This window comes from Aythya ferina (genome assembly GCF_964211825.1).
Source record: "Aythya ferina genome assembly, chromosome: 32".
In the NCBI taxonomy this organism is placed as follows: Eukaryota; Metazoa; Chordata; class Aves; order Anseriformes; family Anatidae; genus Aythya; species Aythya ferina.
The window spans coordinates 1703813-1728941 of record NC_140329.1 but is presented as its reverse complement, the minus strand read 5'-3'; the positions used below and the strand labels follow the sequence as shown (position 1 = coordinate 1728941).

At 50.1% G+C, this 25129-nt stretch overlaps 1 protein-coding gene across 1 annotated transcript; it reads right to left on the bottom strand.

Moving 5' to 3' along the window:
* Positions 1-20252: 20252 nt before the first annotated feature.
* Positions 20253-24425, bottom strand: LOC311425623 (olfactory receptor 14C36-like; the record flags this gene model as incomplete). Its single annotated transcript, XM_084501564.1, has 2 exons — positions 20253-20297; positions 23523-24425. 2 exons carry the CDS (start codon positions 24423-24425, stop codon positions 20253-20255), a joined length of 948 nt encoding a protein of 315 aa, XP_084357690.1.
* Between the last annotated feature and the right edge of the window lie 704 nt (positions 24426-25129).

Genomic DNA, 25129 nt, shown 5'->3' with positions numbered 1-25129 from the left:
GATTAATAATAATAATAACAATAACAACAATAATAATTAGGTGTACAAAGCAAGTGATACACAATGCAATTGTTCACCACCCAATGACCGATGCCCAGACTGTCCTCGATCAGTGGTCCCCTTGACCCTGGCCAGCCTGCATGGCAATCAAGTGTGGTGGTCCCTTGACATTTGTTTTAGGGTAAAACCAGCTTTCAGAAGGATTTGGATTATTTCCTTCACTTTCTCAAATATTTCTTCTGCTCTGTTGCCCCACATGATGATGTCACCAAGGTATTGCAGGTGTTCAGGAGCTTCCCCCATTGCAGGGCAGTCTGGGTCAGTCCATGGTAAATGGTAGGGCCAATTGATTTGTCAATCACCCCTTCCCTAGAGGGGGATCCCAGCTGCTTGGCTTCTCTGCCCTCTAATTCCAGGCTATTGGCCCTGTTCTCCCAGCACTGGAGCAGCCAAGTGACAGTGTGCTCACCTAAATGATGACTGATTTTTTTTCACAAATCCCATAGCTCGCCCTGGAATAGGGGTCTTGTGGTTACTGATGATGCTCTGATCTCTTCCTCTTTGCCCTCCTTCTTCCTTGATGGCCCAACTTTGTTGAAGCATTCCTTGTCTTCTTCCTGCATTCTTGCCTGCACAGGAGTTTCTTTCCTTTCTAAGAAAAAGAAAATAAACACTTTTTACATCCATTGTTTTCTCTTGCATATAGGAGCAACTAATAGTGGCATGGGTTGGTTCTCTGGCCCAACCATGGGGCCCATCAGAGGGGCTGGAGTGGCTGCAGGGCCTGTCACAGGGGTTGGAGTGTCTGCAGGGCCCATCGCAGGAGTTGCTGTGGCTGCAGGGCCTTTCGGAGGAATTGGAGTGGCTGCAGGGACCGTCACACAGGGTGGAGTCGCGGGAGGGCCTGTCACTGGACTTGGAGTAGCATTGGCTGTGTCTTCTATACATAGGAAAAGCCCCAGCATGTTGCAGCAATTTATGTCTTTTCACAACACCTTTTCATGCATTTCACCATTTTTTTTTAGGATTCTGCACTTGCTCAGGGGTGAAGTTCCAAAGCACTGCATGTGCTCACTGCTCTAGGTGCCTGCTAGTATCCTCCCATACTCCTAGCCTCTACTAAATCTCCTGCCTTGGGGCAGACTTCTGGATGGCACTCTCAAATACTTGTTTAACTTTAAACAAAAGCTGAAGCACATTCAGGAGATCACAATAGGAACAGGCTGGTTTGACCATCCCCAGGATACTGAAAGCTTTAAGAGCTATTGTACCTAGCCTGGAAGAGAAAGGGGAGGAGAAGGAGAAAGGGAGAGTGAAGAAGTTGAGAGAAGTGTCACCCCTTTGTCAGCTCCCTGTTCCTATCTACCAGCTCAGGGGCTGAGTACCAGGGGAACAACTGGTCTTGCTGCTAAAGACTGAGGCAAAGAAGGCATTAAATACCTCAGTCTTTTTCTCATCTATTGTCAAAATGTTTCCCTCCACATCCAATAAAGTATGAAGATTCTCCTTAATCCTCCCCTTCTTGTGTATTCCTTAAAACATTTTTATTGTCTTTGATGGTAACAGCCAGACTGATCTCTAGTTAGGCTTTGGCCCTTCTGTTTTTGTCCCTGCAAAGCTTTGCAACATTTAGGACAAAGCTCCAAACAAAATGACAGAAGGCATGAGAAGGAAGCACAGTAAAGGTAGAATCTGGCAGCCTTCCATGCTGAAGCCTTCTGCGAATCTGTGCTGCAATTCCATTCAACTAGTTACTCCTGTGTTGTCCAAACTCTCCTGCAACTGCCAATGTTGCTATCTTGTGAAAGACAGCACAATCAGGGCGAGCCATCTGCCTACAGACGTTAACAGCTGACACATTGGAGCATCTGTCCAAAGAAACAGCAGAAATTTGCCTAGAGAAACCTCTTGACATTTAGAAGGAGAAAAGCCTAGTCCTGCAACAGAAGAAGAATAACCCCACACATTGGGGCAGACTGGGAACCTGCTGAGTGAGCCATGCCCACGAGGAAGAGGGCCTGGGCACCACGAGGGATGCCATACGAGCAGTGCTGCCAGCTCACCAGGAATCAGGCCAGCTTCCAACAGAGCTGCCTCACAAGGAACATGAAAATCTGAGTCATCTTTCTCAGCTCAGATCTGGGGTGACATGACATGGACAAGGGTCTACAGCCAGCAGGGTGTTGTGGTTAAACCCGGACGGCAGCTAAACACCACACAGCCGTTCGCTCACCCTCCCCCCTCCCTCTCTGGGACGGGGGAGAGAAATGGAAAGTGAAGCCCATGAGTTGAGATAAAGACAGTTTAATAAGATAGGAAAATAATAATAATAATAATGATAATAATGATAATGATAATGATAATGATAATGATAATGATAATGATAATAATAATAATAATAATACAATGATGATAATAGTACTACTACTAATAATATGTACAAACAAGTGATGCACAATGCAATTGCTCACCACCCGCTGACCGATGCCCAGCCTAACCCCGAGCAGTCCGGCCCCCTCCCCCGGCTAGCCACCCCTATATATTGTTTAGCATGACGTCAGATGGTATGGAATACCCATTTAGCTAGTTTGGGTCACCTGTCCTGGGTCTGTCCCCTCCCAGCTCTTGCTGCACCCACAGCCTGCCTGTTGGCAGGACAGAGCAAGAAGCTGAGACGTCCTTGGCTTAGAATAAGCACAGCTCTGCAGCAATTAAAACATTGGGGTGTTATCAGCACTCTTCTCATCCTAAACCAAAACATAGCATTCTACCAGCTACTAGGAAGAAAATTAACTCTGTTCTAACTGAAACCAGGACACAGGGCCATTTCCTACACAGGATGTGCTGCACAGGTCTTTCTGTTTCTTTTCTTGATATCAGCAGAGCATTCTCTTCTCACTGTCATGTCCTATGACTGCTACATTTCCATCTGCAAGCCCCTGCACTACATGAGCCTCCTGGGCAGCAGAGCTCAAGGATGTCATTTGGAAAATGTTTTCATGAATGTTTTTTAGTATTCATGAAGTTCTTGTCTCTCTTCCCAAATGACTCCCAATATATCCTGTTCCAAGTTTGTGTGGTATTGCTTCCTTAATAATAATTGTGTATTTGATATTATTTATTGTTTTAGTCTTTATTTTAGTATTTATTCTTTTGCTGTTCCTAGAAAAATACGTGGTTTCCTCCAGCTGATACTGAGGAATGACTTCGCATTCTCTCACCTGAAGCCTGTATCAAAGTCTATCTTAAAGACTTTCTCCAACTGGACTCTCCCAGAACAGCTGTGTAATAAAATGGGATGTCCTCAGTATCTTGCCTGAAGACTGGGCTCTTCCTCCAAAGATTGTGCCAGCAATAGGCCTAAATAGTTGCTGTTTCGCCCTGGGTACAAGACCATCATGTGCAGTGACAGCAGAGATGGTTGTAATAAATGGCTCAGTCTTCAAAATAGGACTATAATCAAAGTTTACAATTTATTAAAGGAATAGAGGTAAGCAAACAGTGCTGGGTGCACCGGGAGACACTCTGCTCCACCAAGACACACACCGATTACATCAAGCAGCTGATTTTTATGCTCCTAGGCTGATACATATTCATTACTACTTCTAAAAAAACCAGGGTTATTATAATTAGTTTCCAGAATCCAAACCCTCCTACTGGAGTATGCGCATCAGTCTCTGGTGGTCCCTCTGGGGGTCTCTCGTGCTGAAGGCTCATAGTCTTCCTCCCTCTTGTCCTTCTCCTTTGTCCAACTTGGCTGTATGTCAGAGACTTGGACAACATTCCCTGCAAGCTTTGTCTTTTAGTTGTTCTTCAGCTCTCCCCATCTCCTTAATCTTCTGGCCAGATATCAGAGACTTGCATAGTGTCCCATGCAATAATCATAATAGTTAGCAGTTATTCTGAAACCCCCCAGATATCAGAGACTTCAAGGAAAAGCCTACAAATACATTTCCCTTCAAGCTCTCTATTGACACGAATTGCTAAAACATTCCTTTGCAAGATACAAGAATTATATACATTTACCATGCTGTTTTTCTTAGACTTGTGGTTATACAAGGGTATGTAAGACAGGAGGTCTCATTCATCATACCATGCAGCCCTAGCACTGTTCCATACTGACACGAATCAGATGAACAGATCTCACATGGTGAATGGTCACTGCATTACATAGCCACATGTGACTTCCAGATTATATTCTTCAGAAGAAGAATCTGAATTTGTTTCAAGAGCCCAGGGGAATCTTTATGGACAGCATGTGCATGGGGTGGGCAGTGACTGGGCCCCAACAGACTGAGAGGTCACAATAGGTGGGGTCACCAAAGGGAGAGTACTAAATCCAGGTATCTTTGTGAATAAAGTGAGTTCTAATCTGAGGTATTTAGAAGTAAACAAGGACTATGCAACCCCAGAGGAGAAAGTGGGAACCCAGCAGGTACAGGGAAGGAGGACTGACAGTAACTCATGTCATTGTTAGTGAAGTACTAACTGGCCACACCTAGAGACACTGAATCATAGAATCATAGAATCACAGAATCACAGAATGGCCTGGGTTGAAAAGGACCTTAAAGATCATCTAGTTTCAACCCCCCTGCTTTGGGCAGGGTTGCCAAGCACTAGAGCAGACTGCCCAGAGCCACATCTAGCAAGGCCTTGAATGCCTCCAGGGATGGGGCATCCACAACCTCTCTGGGCAACCTGTTCCAGTGCCCCACCACCCTCTGAGTGTAAAACTTTCTCCTAATTTCCAACCTAAATCTCCCATTTTACTCTAAAACCATTCCCCCTTGTCCGATCACTACCAATACCTGTAAACAGGCATTCCCCTCCTGTTTATACGCTCCTTTTATGATAAGATCACCCGTATGGTGGACCAAGGGAAACCAGCTGATGTGATTTTTTTGGACTTCAGCAAGGCTTTTGACACGGTTTGCCATAGGATCCTACTGGACAAAATGTCCACCATACAGCTAAATAAAAACATCATACGATGGGTGAGCAATTGGCTAACGGGCAGGGCCCAAAGGGTTATGGTAAATGGGGCTGCGTCAGGCTGGCGGGCGGTCACCAGTGGGGTTCCTCAAGGCTCCATTTTAAGGCCGGTACTTTTCAATATTTTTATAAACGATCTGGATGTAGGAATAGAAGGTATTTTGAGCAAGTTTGCTGATGACACCAAACTTGGAGGAGTTGTGGACTCGAATGAGGGTGGAAAGGCCTTGCAGAGGGATCTGGATAGGTTGGAGAGCTGGGCGATCACCAACCACATGAAGTTCAATAAGAGCAAGTGCCAGGTCCTGCACCTGGGACGGGGAAACCCTGGCTGCACGTACAGACTGGGCGATGAGACGCTGGAGAGCAGCCTAGAAGAGAGGGATCTGGGGGTCGTGGTAGACAGCAAGTTGAATATGAGCCAGCAGTGTGCCCTGGCAGCCAGGAGGGCCAACCGTGTCCTGGGGTGCATCAAGCACGGCATCGCTAGTAAGTCAAGGGAGGTGGTTGTCCCGCTCTACTCTGCGCTGGTGCGGCCTCACCTCGAGTACTGTGTGCAGTTCTGGGCACCACAGTATAAAAAGGACATGAAACTGTTGGAGAGTGTCCAGAGGAGGGCTACGAAGATGGTGAAAGGCCTGGAGGGGAAGACGTACAAAGAACAGCTGAGGTCACTGGGCCTGTTCAGCCTGGAGAAGAGGAGGCTGAGGGGAGACCTCATCACAGTCTACAACTTCCTCGTAAGGGGGTGTCGAGAGGCAGGAGACCTTTTCTCCATTAACACCAGTGACAGGACCCGCGGGAACAGGGTTAAGCTGAGGCAGGGGAAATTTAGGCTTGACATCAGGAGGGGGTTCTTCACAGAGAAGGTGGTTGCACACTGGAACAGGCTCCCCAGGGAAGTGGTCACTGCACCGTGCCTGTCTGAATTTAAGAAGAGATTGGACTGTGCACTTAGTCACATGGTCTGAACTTTTGGGTAGACCTGTGCGATGTCAAGAGTTGGACTTGATGATCCTTAAGAGTCCCTTCCAACTCAGGATATTCTATGATTCTATGATTCTTTCAAGTACAGGAAGGCTGTAGTGAGGACTCTGTGGAGCCTTGTCTTCTCCAGGCTAAACAAGCCCAGTTCCCTCAACCTTTCTGCATAGGAGAGGTGCACCATCATCCCTTCAGTCTCCTGCCACATCCACAGGCCTTGGGGAAGGGGATTAACAGCAGGGACCCCCTGCTGACAGGGTCTGCTTCCGATCTGGACCAGAAGAGCCATGCACAGTCAACCCATGGGCACCGCAGCAGAGCAGCAGTGTCATCTCCGTGCCTGCAGAGAGCACAGGGAGGGCATTCACCACTGCCCAGGTGGGAGCTGGTCCTGGAAATGTGCCTGGCTCCTTCTTCCTGCTGGGATCTTTGCCTGCACTGGGGAATGACCAGCCGTGTCACCCGTGCCCAGACCCCAGCAGACCCTAGAGTGAGGCTGTCCATGAGCCCCTGTGTGAGACATGGCTGGGGCTGGTCAGGGGCCTGGCACTGGGGGAAATCAGCCAGATCAGGAGGGCTGTGGGGGGACAAGGCACCAAGCTCTGTTATGGGGACCACGCTGGGGGACATTTCCCAGCCCTGATGCCCTCTGCCCCAAGCAGTGCCTACACTGAGGGGCCGTGGGACTGTGTGTGGGGCAGTGGTGCTGGGCCAGCCCAGGGTCAGACATGTGGACAGGAGCCACAGCACTGCAGCAAGTTCTCACACGACCACCACTGCAAAACTATTGCCAGGCCCCAGCCAGGCTGTCCTCTCCCCTCAGTCACAGTTTTGGCTGCAGGGACCAAGAGACACCTGGAGCAGGATGTGTGGGTAGGCAGCACCAGCCCCAGCGTTCCTGGCAGCCCCTCTGTGGCCAGAGCATCTCCCAAAGGTCAGGACAGGACCCAGTGCCGCCCATGGGCTGGGGGACTCTGGTGGCTGCAGGCACTGGCAGAACCTGCTGGGAGACACCAAAGCCAGGGCTGAGCATCAGCGCTTGGCACCACAGCTCACAGTGGCTCACAGTGGCTCACAGTGGCCACAATTCATGGACATGGAACTGCTGGAGCTAGTCCAGAGGAGGTCTACAAAGAGGATGAGGAGCACCTGTCATACGAGGACAGGTCGACAGTGCTGGGCCTGTTTGGCCTGGAAAAGAGAAGACTGAGGGGAGACCTCATCAATGTGTATAAATATCTGAGGGGAGGGTGTCAAGAGGATGGAACCAGATGTTTTCAATTGTGCCCAGCAACAGGACCTTCAGGCAACGTGGCACTAACTGAAACACAGGAAATTCTGTCTGAATATGAGAGGGCAGTTCTTAACTGAGAGGGTGACAAAACACTGGAACAGGTTGCCCAGAGAGGATGTGGAGTCTCCTTTGCTGGAGATATTCAGAATCCACCTGAATGTCATCCTGCACAATGTGCTCTAGGTGATCCTGCTTGGCAGGGAGATTAGACTAAACAATCTTCAGAGGTCCCTTCCAACCTCGGCCATTCTATGATCCTTTGATAAAAACCTCCCCCTTGCCTTCTCTTCTCCAGGCTGAACACTCCAGCTCTCTCAGCGTCTTCTCATCTGAAGACTCTCCAGTCTCTTAATGATCTTTGTGTCATTTACTGGACTTACTGCACTACATCCAGGTCTTTCATGCACAGGGAAGCCCAGAACTGGACACTGCACATAGGGTTTGGTCTCAGCAGAGGTCAGTAGAGAGGAAGGACCAACGCCCTGAATGTACTGGTAAGGTTTGTAATAATGAAGCCCAAGGTGCTGGTGGCCTTCTTTGATGTAATTCCACATGGCTGGCACCTGTTCATCTTGTTGACCACCAGAAAACCCAGGTCCTTCTCTACCAAGCTGATTTCTAGCTTGGTTGGCCCCAGGCAATATCTTTGTGCATAACGTTATTCCTGCAGGAGCATTTCACTTTGTTGAATTTCACGCAATTCATCTTTGCCCAGTTTTGGCTGCGAGGTCCCTCAGAATGATGGCAAAACCATCTTGTGTGTCAGCCACTGCTCTCAGATTCATATCATCTGCCAACTTGTCCCATTTTACAAGTCATGAATAAACTTGTTAAATAATATTGGTCCAGTATTGACTCCCTGTTTGCACAGTACTGAAAGACCTTCAGCCAGAGTGTGTATATCTGGTAACCACCCTCTGAACCCAGATGTTTATTAAAATTCCAGTCCATATCATCCACACAGGATCACGACATTAAAGAATGGCTGGAGAATGAATGGATAGGATAGGACCCACTATTGCCCTCACAGTGTCCTGCTTGTGACTGACTTCCAACTAGACTACATGCCACAGGACTATGAGCCTGTCCATGTGGGAACTTTCTAGTCCACCTCACTGCCTCCTCATTCTGACCAGACTTAATCAGCTTCTCTATCAGGATGTTATGGGAAACATGTGAAAAGCCTTTCTAAAGACAAGGCAGACAGCATCTCCTCCTCTCCCCTCATTTACCAAGGCAGTCTTTTCATTGGAGAAGGTTATCCAGTAGTTAAGTCTCAATAAATACTTGATGAATCCAGGCCGACCACTCCTGATCACTTTGTTATCCCCCATGTGCTTGGAAATGTTTTTCAGGATTAGCTGCTCCATCACCTGCCCAGGATCTGAGGAAAGGCTGTCTGGCCTCTAGTTCCCTGGGACCTCTGTCTTGCCTTTGTGCAAGATAGGAGTCACATTTGCCTTCCTCAGTTGTGCTCTGGGCCTCTTTCTAAGGCTGTGCTCTGGGTTTCTGGGTATTGCTTGGAGTCTGGCACATGGAGAGCCATGGTGCTATGCAACTGTACACCCCATAAAGATTTGGCCAGCTCATAAAGAGGAAGGACGAAAGGGAAGTCCTAGCAGGTGTGACCATTGGTGGACAGCAAAGAGCTAAAGGCAGGACCTATCCATCCCCTGTAAGCTTCATTGCTCTCTGCTCCATTTTAGATCTGAGGTGGAGATGTGCAATGTGCCAATACACGCATGTCCTGGGAATACAGTTGCACTAGGAACACAGTTTCACTATTCAAGGTTTTAGGAAGGAATGTGTGCAAATTTGGATGAGACTTCATAGACAAGCCTAAAAATTCTGAAAATTAGTGCATTTCATTTGAAGATGGTTTCTATATTTGAAGCAATAGTAGAACAAATATTGATAAATTCCATTTAATTTTTTCCTTTTAATCAGGTCCAGTCCAGGCTCACAACCAGGGTGCTATGTGGGTGTATTATTTGGAGGTCTGTTGTGCCTCAGAAACTTCAAATCCATTGGAACCGTCTGGTCACCTCTGACTCTGGAGCTGACAGGCCAGCAGCATTAACAGGGCTGGGGACAGGGCCTATGAGGCGACCTCTTCCTGAAGCAGCTGCTGTGTCAGCCCTTGCCTCCTGGCTGACATCTGTGCTTTTCAACTTACACCTGCCAGCATCCCTGATAAGGCAGCAGAAGGCACCTGCTTGGCACACTGATTGTGAGATGCCCTCTGTCTGAGAGCCTGACAGGCCCCATGCAGGAAGAGGCCTTGGGTGTGGGTTTTCACATCCCTTCTGCCTAAGCACATGGTGGGACAGCAAGAGGCACGCAACTTTGTCACATCTACCTGGGAAACTGGAAGGCCAGCAGCAGGTATATGGTTTGGAAGATCATGGCGAGGTTTCTTCTGTCTGGTCAGGCCATAGGGCTCCAGAAGGCTGACATCTCTGGACATCTGCTAAAAAAGTGGTTTGTTGATGATAAAGCTTTCTCTGGTGCTGAGAAACAGCAGAATAGTGTCAAAACTGCTACAAAGTGCTGCTTGGAAGGTGAAGAGTGGGCATGAGGAGGAGGAAATGTCACTGAAAGGGTAGTGCTGTGGTGCCTGACATCACCAAGAAGGAGTCTGTGGTCAGCCCATGCCACTGTGTTTCAAAGGACAGCGAATGGAGGGTGGGCAGATAGTGAAAGTAAGGAAATGCCAGGGTGAGAGCAATGTGGAGAAGCAAGTTGGGTGCCTGCAGGGAAAAGTGGGAAGGGATAGGACAGTGCAGAGCAGCAACCCAGTGAGGAGGCCAGCAGGTGTCATAGCATTGTCCTTCACACAACATCACACACCCCACTGCCCCAGGAAGAGCCCTGAGCCATGGGTGAGGAACAGGACCTCCCTGCCCAGGGGCTGGGGGCCAGGGCTTGGCCTTTCTGCTTCACTAAAAAAAACAAGGCCTTTACTCAGCATCAGAGTCTCCTGCCCAGTGCCTTTGTCTACCTGCAACATGGCCTCACATTGTGTGCTCTAACAAGTCCATGGGGAGGCTTAGTCAGTAATGACCCTCACTGGGGCCCATTAATACTCCTAGACACTTCAAAGTCTCCTTCTGACTTGAACTTCTCCTGAAGTTACATCATTCTCTTCTTACTACCTGAAGCTTATGGACTCAGCACCAAATGCACCATGGGGCTCATTACAATTCAGCCATTTTTATCCAGTCTTCCAGACTTGTACAGTTAATTAGTGAGTTTTCAAAAGTGTAGTTAAAGAGGAAGTTTTCAATGACCACTTTACAAAACAACATTTTCATATGTAAGCTTATTTAATTTAGCAGCATTCAGTAGTTGACATTGATCCAAAGTGTCTCCTAAGGAGGTCTGAATGGATAGGAAACGCATTCCCTTGAAGTCCTAGACTGTATGGGCAACCTTGGTGCTCAGCTCTCCATCCCCACCACTTCTCACATCTTCCACCGTGACTTGCATCACTTTTAAGTACACCAGACTTCTCCACTGAAGTCTGCAGGTGGATGTTACAGCTTCTCTGCACCAGCTGCTGCCTCCTTACCAGAGAAAAGTAGATGCAAACAGTTTTTTCTTGTCTTTTATGTGTGTGTCTTTGTTATTAATACTTAACAAAAAAATACAGTAAAGAAACACAAGTTAAAAAAAATAGTAAAAAAAAAAAGTCCACAAAAGTGGGCCATATCCAAGTTGCACCATGCACAGGGGATAAGCGTACAAAAAACATTTGATTCAAATAGATGGGAATTGGTAAATGAGAAATACATCTACAGAGTTGTTTACATGGATGATGAGAGAGGCTACTGAAATACAGGCAAGTGGAATTCCCCTGAAGTCCCAAGAAGCAACTCGATGCATGAGAAGTATCTGAATGACCAAAGAGCAAGTGGAGGGAAACTCTGCAGAATAATGGAAACTGCACGTGTCCACATAGTCTGCTGGAAAGGTCTGATATGGTCTGTTTAATCAGGCCAGCTGGAAATACCTGAAAGGCTAGTCCTGCCTGACCAACCTCATCTCCTTCAATGACCAGTAACCTGCCTGGGGGATGAGGGAAAGCCTGTTGACATAGTCTACCTAGACTTCAGCAAGGCCTTTGACACAATCTCCCACAGTATTCTCCTGGAAAAGCTGGCAGCCCGTGGTTTGGACAGGCACACTCTATGCTGGGTTAAAAGCTGGCTGGACGGATAGGCCCAGAGAGTAGTGGTGAACAGAATGAAATCCAGCTGGCGAGCAGTCACCAGTGGTGTTCCCCAGCAGTTGATGTTGGGGCCCATCCTCTTTAATATCTTTATTGATGATTTGGATGTGGGAATTGAGTGCACCCTCAGTAAGTTGCAGATGACACCAAGTTGGGGGGAAATGTTGAACTGCTGGAGTGTAGGAAGGCCCTGCAGGGGGACCTGGGCAGGTTGGATCGATGGGCAGAAGCCAGTGGGATGAGGTTTATCATGGCTAATTGCCAGGTTCTGCCCTTTGCTCAAAATAACCCTATGCAATGCTACAGGCTTGGGGCAAAGTGGCGCTGGTGAGGCCACACCTCGAGTACTGTGTTCAGTTTTGGGCCCCTCACTTCCAGAAGGGTATCGAGGTGCTGGAGCATGTCCAGAGAAGGGCTACAAACCTCATGAAGGGCCTGGAAAACAAGTGCTATGAGGAGCAACTGAGGGAACTTGGGTTGTTTAGTCTGGTGAAGAGGAGGCTCAGGGGAGACCTTGTTGCTCTCTACAGCTACCTGAAAGAAAGTGGTGGGGAGCTGAGTGGTGGCCTCTTCTCACAGGAAACTAGTGATAGAACTCGAGGGAATGGCCTCAAATTGTATCGGGGGTGGGTATTAGGTTAGAAATTAGGAGATATTTCTTCTCAGAAAGAGTAGTCAGGCATTGGGACGGGTTGCCCAGGGAAGTGGTGGAGTCACTGTCCCTGGGGGTGTTCAAGGAAAAGCTGGACATGGTGCTTAAGAGCATGGTTTAGTGGGTGACATTGGCAGTAGGGCAACAGTTGGACCAGCTGATTTTGGAGGTATTTTCCAACTTTGGCTTATGATTCTATGATTCTCTGACGGGGAAGATAAAATGCGGTGCACAAGAGACAGAGTTCTGGCAATGCCAAGGGAAGATCAATATTTTTTCTCCTGCTGTAATAGACATCATTAAATATGATCATTTTGATTTCATGGGACACCTCAGATATTGTATTAGAAGTGTTCAATCATTTCAGCTGATTGCAGTGTGCTGATTGAAATGAAATTTTTGAAATTCTTAAAAAAAAAATGTAGACAATCTTCAGGCTTACACCAATAAAATCACAGTTTTCTGTTGTGCATGGAGCCCTGATGTCACAAAACCCAACCCTCGCTGATGGGCAAAGGAGCAGGGGCACCTTACAGAGGAGTTGTGGTTGAGGAGCCAGGGTGGGCATCCCTTGTCCTGAGCTGAGGGCCAGCAGCATGAAGGGCTCCTGGAGAGTGACCATTACTTCCACCCTTACTGCCGTGTTCTCAGGGCTCCTGCAGCTCTCCTCGAAAGGTAAGGATGTCAGGAGCTCCTTCTCAAGGGGTGACACAGGGGCTGTCAACTGTCCAAAGGTGTAAGTCGTGGGCTGTGGGGGAGGCTGGACAGGGCTGGTGGCTGCTGTGGGATCCTAGCCTGAGAGTCCAGCTGGACTTAGGGAACAATGCGGCAGTCAGGACTCGTGGATCCTCATGCTAGGGCTACCCTGAGCCCTAGGGCTCATCTGGCCATGGCTCAATGTCTCCTCATGATGGGGGACAAATCAGGGCCAGGATTTCCTGGCAGCTGGTGCCTCTTTGGGATCTGCATCTTGGTGGAAAGTTGTCTAGTGTCTCAGAGACTGGTGTGGCCTGCAGCTCCCACAGGCCTCTCAGGAGTGTGCCAGAAACCCTTCCCCTTGTACTGCTCTCCTTCAGGGGAACTCTGTTCCTTGGGTGACGAGACACTGGAGAGCAGCCTTTCAGAGAGGGATCTGGGGGTTTTGGTTGATAGCAAGCTGAATATGAGCCAGTAGTGTGCCCTGGCAGTGAGGAGGGCCAACCATATCCTGAGGTGCATCAAGCACGGCATTGCTAGTCAGTTGAGGGAGGTGATTGTCCCGCTCTACCTTGCGCTGGGGAGCACCCAAGCAGTGCCCAGCAGGGACCAGGCCTTGCAGGGAAGTGCCGGCACTGCCGCAGCTCCAGTGACGATATCCTGGTGATGCAGGGCATCCCCCTGTGGCATCAGCCCATGTCATTTGAAGGCCTGTGAAGTCAGCAGCATGGAGATGGCACAGCTCAGGAGAGACATGAGAGATGAACTTCCCTTCTGCCCAGTTCTTTTCAGGATCAGGAACAGATCAGGGACATCTCTAAATGGTGGCAAAGGCCATGGAATAAAGGAAGTGGAGCCCTGGAGATACCACTACTGCCCCCTTTTAACAACATGCTTTTGCTGTTGGGAGCCCTCCCATGATGGTTGGGTTTCAGGCTTGTCCTGGGGCTTGGATTTTTCAAAAGATGGGAGCGAAGGCACCTGGGATGGAACAGCCCCTCGGAGTGACCGAACTCTTCACTGCATGGAACTCACTTCTGAAAGAAGGATGGGTTTTACAGAGTGAATTGGAGTACATGCCAGGGCCTCAGCATCATCCCCCAGTCTGCCATGCAGGAGACAGAGGTGGTACACAAGGGAAGGGCAGACATACCCTCAACATGTCATGATGAGAGAGAGTAGGGCAGTACTGCAGACAAAAAGGGAAGTGGTGAGAATGGTCTAGGACGGATGCCATGCTCTCCTGTAGGCTGCCACAGCCTCTCCATGGCCCACAGCTTTTGGCCTTCGGAGGAGGTGGAGACCACAGAAGGGGCTGAGGTGGAGGGGCAGCCTGCCCCTTGCAGCTGGGCTGCCAGATCTGCCTGCAGGAGACCACTTGTGTCTCAGTGTCCACAGTGGAGGAGGAACCCATCCTGATTTAGGATCTAAGCGCTCTCATTCCAGGAGACCTGTGGCATGCTGAAGGCAGGACTACAGCCCCTGACCGTACTGCACACTGATGTACCTGATGAAACCTCATCTCTTTCCATGTGCTGAAAAGCAGCTGGACTACAACATGCATTTTTCAAGAGGAGTGTCAAGACACAATTTTTCATGTTTGCAAGTCCCAGATCCTGGTGAACATCAGCTAGGCTGGCCCATCTGGCACCTGTGCACAGAAGCTGTCTCCAAGAACCCATAGAAAACATTTGGAATGTTTGCACAGAGCACTGTCACTGTCCTGTGACACTCAGTGATTAAAGGCCCCCAGTATGACACAGGGTCATTGCACTCAACTTACTCTAATGGCTTCCATAAGACTTTCCCCAATTCTTCAGCCTGACTAAAGAGATTTAGATTCAGAGATTTTCCTGCCATGCTGTCACCCTGACTAACTGACATTTTGACTGTCATCCAAGGGCTCTGCCAACCTGCTGCCCATCCCATAGAGGAGTGGCTCCTTCAAATGGAGGACAACATCCTGTTGTTCATCCCCCCATCCATATGTCCCTATCCAGCACAGCACCCCAAGCTGAGGGACATGTCCCCTGACACCTCAGCAGCTCTTCTATCAATGTCCCAGCCCTGTGACAACAGATTGGGATCCAGCTCCTCCTGCCTGTGCCCCAGGGTGAGGGCATTGGGGCACATCTGGGTTATGTGTCCTGCTTGTAAAGAGGACCAAGAAACAGGATAAAGAAAGTTGATTCCTAGCCTATAAGGAGAAATTAGCATGCTGTCAAAAAGTGTGTGTGCCAGGGGAGGGAAGAAACTCCAGGGATTCCTTCAGGCCATTTCCCATCAGGTTCCCCTGCAGCCCCAGGGCCATGTGCAGGGAGCCTGGTGGGGGGCAGAGAGACAGCTCTGCCCAGAAGCAGCTCCTCTGCACAGCGCAGCAGGGCTGGGGGCACTGCCTGCAGAGACACAGTGCTTAAAGGCAGGCAGAAGTGGCAGGATGCCCAGAGCTCACTGCGGGAGAATTCCCAGCCCTGCACCCAGTGAGTTTCTGGCTGGAGACAGGAGAAGGCAGGGGTGCAGGCATGGGTGTCCAGGGCTGTGGTGCAGAGCAGGGTCCCTGCTGTGCCCCAGGGGCTGTGTGCCAGGCCAGGGCCTCTGCCGCCTGCCAGGCTCAGCACTCAGCCTGTCCGGGGAGCTGCCCAGGGCACTGCAAAGAGAAGCTGTGGGTGGAAGGAGCCCCCCTGTCAGGGCAGGGTCCTGCCGCTGGTGGGAGGCTGCTGCCTGGGGCAGCCTGCTCACAGCTCCACAGCACACCAAGGGAATTTCAAAGGGAACTTCACTCTCATCTTTCCTTAGCCTCTGCTTTTAGTTTTCTTTTTGGCTCAGTAGAAATAGCAAAATATAATATTATTTCCTAGAAAAGCCTGACAGTCCTAAGGCATCCTAAGGAGGTTCCAATGACCCCCATCAAGTCCCTTTCCTGCCCCTCAGCCCATAGAAAGCTCCACCACCCCTTGCACAGTGTCAGCAGGGTCTGTGTGACCTGGTCTCTAGGACGTGCCCCCAGTGAGCTGCCCCTGGGCAGAGCCCTGCTGCCAGGAGGTGTCTGCAGGGCAGAGCTGAGCACCCAGTGGGTGGGATGGGGGCTGTGAGCTGCAGGCAGGAGGCGTGGGGACAGAGACCCAGCTGCAGGCAGGCACAGCTGCAGGCAGCAGAGCCATGGGCAGGGAGTGAGAGGGAGCTGCTCCCAGTATCTCCATGGCAGAAGGGATTTGGGCATCTCCCTGCCATCCTTGCACTGGAGACACCTTCCCTGGAGCTATCCCCTGCTTTCGTTTCTCTTGCACCTTCAACCTCTAGCCATAGTGTCATCAGGACTTCTGCTGGGCTGCAGGCTGCCATGCACAACGGCACAGCTCTGCCCTAGCAGCTCTGTGTTACCTAGCAGCCCCATGGAGAAGACACATCAGTCCTAAGGCCATACTATTGCTGCTGGATGCCTGAATGTGGGCAGCTGCTGTGATCCCTCTCTGTCCCTGGAGAAGAGCAGAGAGCAGAGATCCTCCTCAGGTACGATGAGGTGAGGAGTTTGGAGATCTGCCCTTTGAGCCTGGATTCCTCTGCTCTCAGCAGCATCCAGGTTCTTTTCAGGGGAACACCTGAGTGTGATCATCCTCCAGAGGTGCCTATAAAGGGCAGCTGAAATCAGAACTAACAGATGCACCAGCTTTCGACACTTTGCACTGCTGGACAGTCCCTTTGCCTCGAGTAGCCCCAGAATTTCTCTTGGTGGGCAGTATACTATGGATTTCTGCCTTAGAGCACTTCTTTACAAAAGAAGTACAAAACTTCTTTACAAGAACAAGTACGCTACTTCTGTACAAAGCTTTACAAGATGAAGTTCAAAAAATACAGAAAATATCCACCAAGACCTGCTCTGCAGTTGGGTGTCTTTCTAGGAACTTTTCTGAAAAACACCTTGATATACCAAGTGTAGTTGACCTGAGATCACCAAGATACAATTTACTTGCTGCAGGGAAGGAATATCTCCTGCAGAGTCTTGTGCTCCCAGTGTAACCCTCAGCCAGCTCTGACCTCAGCTGAAGTAGGGGACCAGGAAAAGTGTTCCTGAAAGAGAAACAGCAATTTGGGAGCTTTCTGTAAGGAACAGGTTTTGCTCATAGAGGTCTCCCCAAATATTTCTTCTCCATTAACAGGTCTCCATGCCAATGGCAGCACATGTCCAACAGTAGTTCCATCACTGCATTCCTCCTGCTGGCATTTGCAGACACACGGGAGCTGCAGCTCGTGTACTTCGTGCTCTTCCTGGGCATCTACCTGGCTGCCCTCCTGGGCAACGGCCTCATCCTCAACGCCGTAGCCTTTGACCACCGCCTCCACACCCCCATGTACTTCTTCCTCCTCAATCTCACCCTCCTCAACCTGGGCTGCATCTTCACCACTGTCCCCAAAGCCATGGCCAATTCCCTCTGGGACACCAGGGCCATTTCCTACACAGGATGTGCTGCACAGGTCTTTTTTTTCTTTTTAATGTCAGCAGAGTTTTATGTTCTCACTGTCATGTCCTATGACCACTACATTGCCATCTGCAAGCCCCTTCACTATAGGAGCCTCCTGGACAGGAGAGCTTGTGCCCAGATGGCAGCAGCTGCCTGGGGCAGTGGGGTTCTCTATGCTCTGCTTCACACTGCCAATACATTTTCCCTGCCCCTCTGCCAAGGCAATGCTGTGAACTAGTTCTTCTGTGAAGTCCCCCAGATCCTGAAGCTCTCTTGCTCTGACTCCTACATCATGGCAGTTGGGCTTCCATTTAGTAGTTCTCTGTTTTTGGGGTGTTTTGTTTTCATTCTTTTCTCCTACCTGCAGATCTTCAGGGCTGTGCTGAGGATGCCCTCTGAGCGGGGCCGACACAAAGCCTTTTCCACATGCCTCCCTCACCTGTCCGTGGTCTCCCTGTTTATCAGCACCGTCTTTTTTGCGTACCTGCAGCCCCCCTCCATCTCCCTCCCATCTCAGGACCTGGTGATGGCAGTTCTGTACTCAGTGATGCCTCCAGTAGTGAACCCCCTCATCTACAGTATGAGGAACGAGGAACTCAAGGGTGCCATCAGGAAAGTGATGTCATGGAGGGTTTTCAGGATGTGCTGAGGAAACTGACTGACCCTTCAGCAATTATGGACTGCTTCTTTTCTTCTTCTACAGATCTAGTGTATTTTATGTCATGTCAGTCAAAGCCTCGTTTTACTTCAGAGGTGACTGTTTGTTTTCACTTTGTTTTGATTTGTTAATTTTTCTTCTTGTGGAACTGTTTTCTACAAATGTCTTTATTCATCCCTTTCTACATAAGTACCAACACATCTTTCGTGAATGTTCATGTAAATGAGGAACCAGGTTCTTTGTGTATATAAACAAAATAAATGAACTTACTGAAATCTCTTTGTTTGAGACCCACCCTCAGCTGATGAGGAACTAATGGGAACCGCAAACCCCCTTCTGGCTGCAGCTGGTTGGGGCAGGCTGCCCTGGCCCCGGGGCTGCAGGAAATGCCTGGGGAGTCCCGTGGATGGCACCGAGGGGCTACAGATCTCTTGGGGATCTGCTGCTGAGGAGGGCAGGGGACACTGCAGGGGACACTGACCTCTGTACGCTGGTGATATGGATGTCAACATCTCTGTGGCTGAGCCCTCTATGCCCCAGGAGCTGCTGTGCCCTTCAGAGGGGCTGTGACTGTGATGGCAGTGCCCAGAGCCCTGCAGCAGCCTGCGGTGGGCACTACCCTGAGGACCACTGCCACTGGGCTGGGATGAGGGCAAGGAGGTGGGCAGAGATCAGGGAGGTGGGAGAGCTCAAGGTCTGTGTTGGGGGAACAGCCAGCTCTGTCGGCCTCTGTCCTGGCCCAGAGCCGTGCAGACCTGGAGCAGGGCTGTTTGCAGAGGCCCCCATGGGACATGGCTGGGTCAGGGCAGGTGCCATGGGCTGGAGAAGGCTGCAAAGGCAGGAGGGCCATGGCAGGAAGGGACCCTGAGGGTGCCTTTAGGATTGTAACGGCGGGACCTTGACCAAGCCCTGACTGTGCACTGCCATGTGCAGTGCCTTGGCATCATGGCTGTGGGACCATGTGTGGGGCAGTGGGGCTGGGACGATGCAGGGACAGGGCACTGAAAGGAGCCACGAAGGAGCTGGCAGGGGGTGACAGCAAGGACAGGCTCCAAAAACAGAAATTTATGGTGGAGACAGAGATATGGATTTAGCAAGGGCAGAGCTCACCTGGAAGTGATGTTATCGAGAAAAGTCAAGAGCAAAGAGAAGAGCTTTTGCTGGAGCTAAAGCTCAGATTTTGTCACCCAGCTCACCCAGGGATCGTCCTGAGCAAGGTGGTCATGAGCCCTGCCTGCCCTCCTGCCTGCCCCGCTCCATCAGGTGGCTGTAGCAGAGGGGACCCCCAGCCAGCCCCTCGATGGGGCTCTGCCAGCCCCTCGCCCTCCCCTCTGCAGTGACGGCATTGCTGCCCAGGGGGCTCTCTGATTCGCGGGATGATGTCACAGTGCCTGCCGGCCAGCCCTTCTGAGGGCCAATCAGGCTGCTGCAGTGGCAGTGACCTCACTCCAGCCCCCTCCCCACAGCCTGCCTCTCCCCTCTCCCCTGTCTGGACCCCGGGGACAAAAGTCGGTGTTACACAGCAGCTTTGCAGTGGTGGCCTCCGTGGTGGTTTTGCCAGGGAGGACAACTGCCCATGTGCCAAAAGGACCTACTACCACCAAGCTGCATTTGGTGTTTCAAGCTGTCACTGGCAGACATCTTGCAAAGTCTTTCTGCAGTTGTGCCGAAGGACCTTCACTCCATTGTCCGGGGCTGGGGCTTTCACTTCAACTGAACCTGTGTCGGCCGTGGCACAAGCAAGACGCCTCTTACAACTGTGCTCTGCATCCTCCTTCATGGGAGGGCACCACTCCGTGTCCTTCACTCTGCTCACAGTGTTTGTCTTAGCTCATGGGTAAACTGGATTAGATCTGCTTGAGCCTTCTGAGGCTCAGTCCAAGGCCTATTGCCTGCTGCAGCTACAGCACAACAACTATTACTTCCCCTTACTGTGCATATTGACCTGATGGGTCTGTTCATATTAATCCATTCTAATTTCCCTAGTTGGAAGGGGACATATTCCCAGACTGGAGCAAGATGCTGGGATCTGCCACAGCCACTCAAAGTCACCTGCTCTAGAGTCTTTCAGTCTGAGTTTGTCACACATGACCCAGCATGAGTTTCTCAGGGTCCCAACAGTCATTTTAAGTGCAGGTGTTGTGGTTTGACCCGTCTGGCAGCTAAGCACCACAGAGCCATTCTCTCACTCACCCTCTTCTGTCTCTGGGATGGGGGAGAGAAGCAGAAAGAAATGAAAGCATGTGGGTTGAGATAAAGATAGTTCATTAGGACAGCAAATGGACCTATTCTAACAGATCCAAACCCTTCTTGTTCTGGAAGCTGCAGTCCTGGAAACAGAATCACAGAATCACAGAATCACAGAATTTTCTAGGTTGGAAGAGACCTCAAGGTCATCGAGTCCAACCTCCAACCTAACGCTAACAGCCCTCCACTAAACCATATCCCTAAGCTGTACATCTAAGCGTCTTTTGAAGACTTCCAGGGATGGTGACTCCACCACTTCCCTGGGCAGCCTGTTCCAATGCCTCACAACCCTTTCTGTAAAGAAGTTCTTCCTAACATCTAACCTAAAACTCCCCTGGCTCAACTTAAGCCCATTCCCCCTCGTCCTGTCACCAGGCACGTGGGAGAACAGGCCAACCCCCACCTCTCTACAGCCTCCTTTAAGGTATCTGTAAAGAGCAATAAGGTCACCCCTGAGCCTCCTCTTCTCCAGGCTGAACAAGCCCAGCTCCCTCAGCCGCTCCTCGTAGGACTTGTTCTCCAGGCCCCTCACCAGCTTCGTCGCCCTTCTCTGCACCCGCTCAAGCACCTCGATGTCCTTCTTGTAGCGAGGGGCCCAAAACTGAACACAGTACTCGAGGTGCGGCCTCACCAGAGCTGAGTACAGGGGGACGATCACCTCCCTAGCCCTGCTGGTCACGCTGTTCCTAATACAAGCCAGGATGCCGTTGGCCTTCTTGGCCACCTGAGCACACTGCTGGCTCATATTCAGCCGACTGTCCACCATCACTCCCAGGTCCTTCTCTGCCTGGCAGCTTTCCAACCATTCCTCTCCCAGCCTGTAGCTCTGCTTGGGGTTATTGCGCCCCAGGTGCAGGACCCGGCACTTGGCCTTGTTAAACTTCATGCAGTTGACCTCAGCCCATCGGTCCAGCCTATCCAGATCCTCCTGCAGAGCTTTCCTACCCTCAAGCAGATCGACACACGCACCTAACTTGGTGTCATCTGCGAACTTACTGAGGGTGCACTCGATGCCCTCGTCCAGATCATCGATGAAGATATTAAAGAGGACCGGCCCCAGCACCGAGCCCTGGGGGACGCCACTAGTGACTGGCCTCCAACTGGACACCAACAGTACACCAAGTTGGGCCTCACCTGGGCAGAGCAGAGCGGAGACCATCACCTCCCTTGATCTGCTGGCCACTCATCTGTTGATGCAGCCCAGGATGCGGTTGGCCTTCTGGGGTACAAGTGCTCACTGATGGCTCATGTTGGGCCTTGCATACACCCAAACCCCCAGGTCCCTCTCTGCAGGCCTGCTCTCAGTGAGTTCTTCTCCTAGTCTGTACTCACATCCAGGATTTCCCTGGCCCAGGTGCAGCACCTTGTTCTTGGACTTGTTGAACCTCATTAGGTTCACGTTGGCCTACTTCTCAAGCCTGTCCAGGTCCCTTTGGATGGTGTCTCTTCCTGCTATTGTATCAACCACACCACTCAGCTTAGTGTCATCAGCAACCTTGCTGAGGGTGCACTCAATCCCACTGTCTATGTTATTGATATTAAACAATACCAGTCCCAGGACAGACCCCTAAGGGATAACACTCATCACCAGCCTCCACTTGGACACAGAGCCATTGATCAATAGTCTGCCAGTGCGACCTTCAAGCCAACACCTTATCCAATGAATGGTCCAGCCATCAAATCCATATGTCTCCGACTTGGAGATCAGGATGTCATGTAGAACTGTTTTAAGAGCCTTAAAGAGGTCCAGGTAGATGACATTGGTCAGTATTCCCTTGTCAACTGATACTGTCACTCCATTGTAGGCCACCAGATTGGTCAGGCACCATTTGCCCTTGGTGAAGCCATGCTGGCTGTCCCAGATCACCTCCGTGTCATGTATGTGCCTTAACATTGCCTCCAAGAGGACCCATTGCATGATCTTGCCAGGTGAGGCTTACCCTTCTGTAGTTCCCCCAATCTTCCTTTCTAGCCTAATTAAGAGTGATGTTTCCCTCTTTCTTTTTCCCAGTCACCAGGGACTTTGCCTTACTGCCACGACTTTTCAAATATGATGGAGAGTGGCTTGGCAACTACATCAGCCAATTCCCTCAGGACCCTCAGATGCATGTCATCAGGCCCTGTAGATTTGTACTTGTTTAGTAACATCAGGTGGTCTCAAACCTCCTCTTCACTTACAGTGTGTGCAACTTTGCTCCCCCAGCCTCCATCTAGAGGTTAAGGGAACAAAAGACTTTGAAAGCCTGACTGGCAGTGAAGACTGAGGCAAAGAAATTGTTGAGTACCTCAGCCTTCTCCATGTCTGTCATTAGCAGTTCACCATTCTCATCCATCAGAGGAGATACTCTCTCCTTGTCTTTTCTTTCCAGAGCAAAGTACCTATAGAGTCTCTTCTTGTTATTCTTTGCATCCCTTACCAAGCTCAGTTCCATCCGTGCCTTGGCTTTCCTTATGCCATCCCTGCACATCTAGACTGCATCCCTGTACTCTTCCCAGGCACTGGAATAGGCTGTCCAGGGAAATGGTTGAGTCACCATCCCTGGATGTCTTTAAAAGACGTTTAGATGTAGAGCTTAGTGATATGGTTTAGTGGAGGATTTGTTAGTGTTAGGTCAGAGGTTGGACTAGGTGATCTCGGAGGTCTCTTCCAATCTAGATGATTCTGTGATTCTGAGACATCTTTAAAGAGCTCTACCATGTTGGTGAGCACTAGGTCAAGTAACACTTCTCTGGTTGGTTTGTCTAATACCTGGACCAGAAAGTTATGCACTCTAGGAGTCTCCTGCATTGCTTACAGCCTGCTGTGTAGGTTTTCCAGGAGACATCCAGGTGGTCGAAGTCCCCCATTACCATGAGAGTGTGCAAGCATGATGCTCCTTATAGCTGAAGCAAGAAAGCCTCATCAACAGGCTCCCCTTGACCAGGCAGCTTTGAGTAGACCCCAACCACCAGGTGTCCTTTATTGGTCCAGTCCTTAGCTTTTACCCACAAGCTCTCAACATGTCTGTGGCTGTTTCTAAGAGGTCTCTCTTAGCAATCAATCCATAGAGAGCAACAACCCCACCTACCCTTTCCATGGCTATCTTTTCTGAACAGATCGTAGCACTGTATTCCAGTGTTAGAGTTAGTTAATACATCCCACTTCATATGAAGTGAGAGAAATCCCAAAGTGTGCAGGAACAGAAAAAAAATAATTACCTATAAAAATGAAAACAAGCAAAACACAGGTCTGACATCGGATATGCTGGGAGTCATTTATGGAAAGAGGCAATAATTTTATAACTATTGAAAAAACTCCAGGAAATCACTTTCTTCACAGAATTCAAGAGCTCCTCATTCCTCAAGCTGTAGATGAGGGGGTTCAGCACTGGAGGCACCACCGAGTACAGAACAGCCACCACCAGGTCCAGGAATGGGAAGGAGATGGAGGGGGGCTTCAGGTAAGAAAAAGCTCCAGTGCTGACAAACAGGCAGACCACGGCCAGGTGAGGAAGGCACGTGGAAAAGGCTTTGTGCTGTCCCTGCTCAGAGGGCCTCCTCAGCACGGCCCTGATGATCTGTACATAGGAGAGCACAATGAACACAAAACATCCAGAAGCAAAGCATGCACTAACCATGACAAGCCCAACTTCCCTGAAGTAGGAGTGTGAGCAGGAGAGCTTGAGGATCTGGGGAATTTCACAGAAGAACTGGTCCACAGCATTGCCTTGGCAGAGGGGCAGGGAAAATGTGTTACCAGTTTGCAGCAGAGCATTGAGAATCCCACTGCCCCAGGCAGCTGCTGCCATCTGGGCACAAGCTCTGCTGCCCAGGAGAGTCCCGTAGTGCAGGGGCTTGCAGATGGCAATGTAGCGGTCATAGGCCATGACAGTAAGAAGAGAATATTCTGCTGAAAACAAGAAGACAAACAGGAAGACCTGTGCAGCACATCCTGCATAGGAAATGGCCCTGGTGTCCCAGAGGGAATTGGCCATGGCTTTGGGGAGAGTGGTGGAGATGCAGCCCAGGTCGAGGAGGGCAAAGTTGAGGAGGAAGAAGTACATGGGGGTGTGGAGGCGGTGGTTGCAGGCTATGGCTGTAAGGACGAGGCTGTTGCCCAGGAGGGCAGCCAGGTAGATGCCCAGGAAGAGCACGAAGTGCAGGAGCTGCAGCTCCCGCGTGTCTGTGAATGCCAGGAGGAGGAACTCGGTGATGGAGCTACTGTTGGACATTTGATTCCCCTGGGAATGGGGACCTGTTGAAGAAGGAAAATGCAGTGACAGTTTTGGACAGACGTCTTTGAGTGAAACCTACTCAGTTTGTTGCAGAAACCTCTGAAACTTAGTGATACACTGTCTCCATTCCTTGTCACATCAGACGCACATTCATTAAAAGAGGGTGTTGTGGTTTAACCCTGCTGGCCACACAGCCATTTGCTCACCCTCCCCCTTCCCTCTCTGGGATGGGGTAGAGAATTAGAAAGAAATGAAAGGCTGTGAGTTGAGATAAAGACAGTTTATTAGGACAGAAAAGAAAGGAAAATAATAATTATAGTGATACTAGTACTACTACTGTTAATGTTTACAAAACAAGTGATGAACAATGCAATTACTCACCACCTGCTGACTGATGCCCAGCCTATCCCCAAGCAGCCGGTCCCCCCACCCAGCCATCCCCCCTATATTAATTCTTCAGCATGATGTCAGATGGTATGGAATACCCCTGTGGCCGGTTTGGGTCAGCTGTCCTGATTTTGTCCCCTCCCTGCTCCCGCTGCACTCCCAGACTGCCTGCTTGCAGGACAGCATGAGAAGCTGAAAAGTCCTTGGCTTAGTGGAAGAACTGTTCTGCAACAATTAAAAATTCAGTGTGATATCAACATTATTCTCATCCTAAATCCCAAACACAGCACCCTACCAGCTACTAGGAGGAAAAT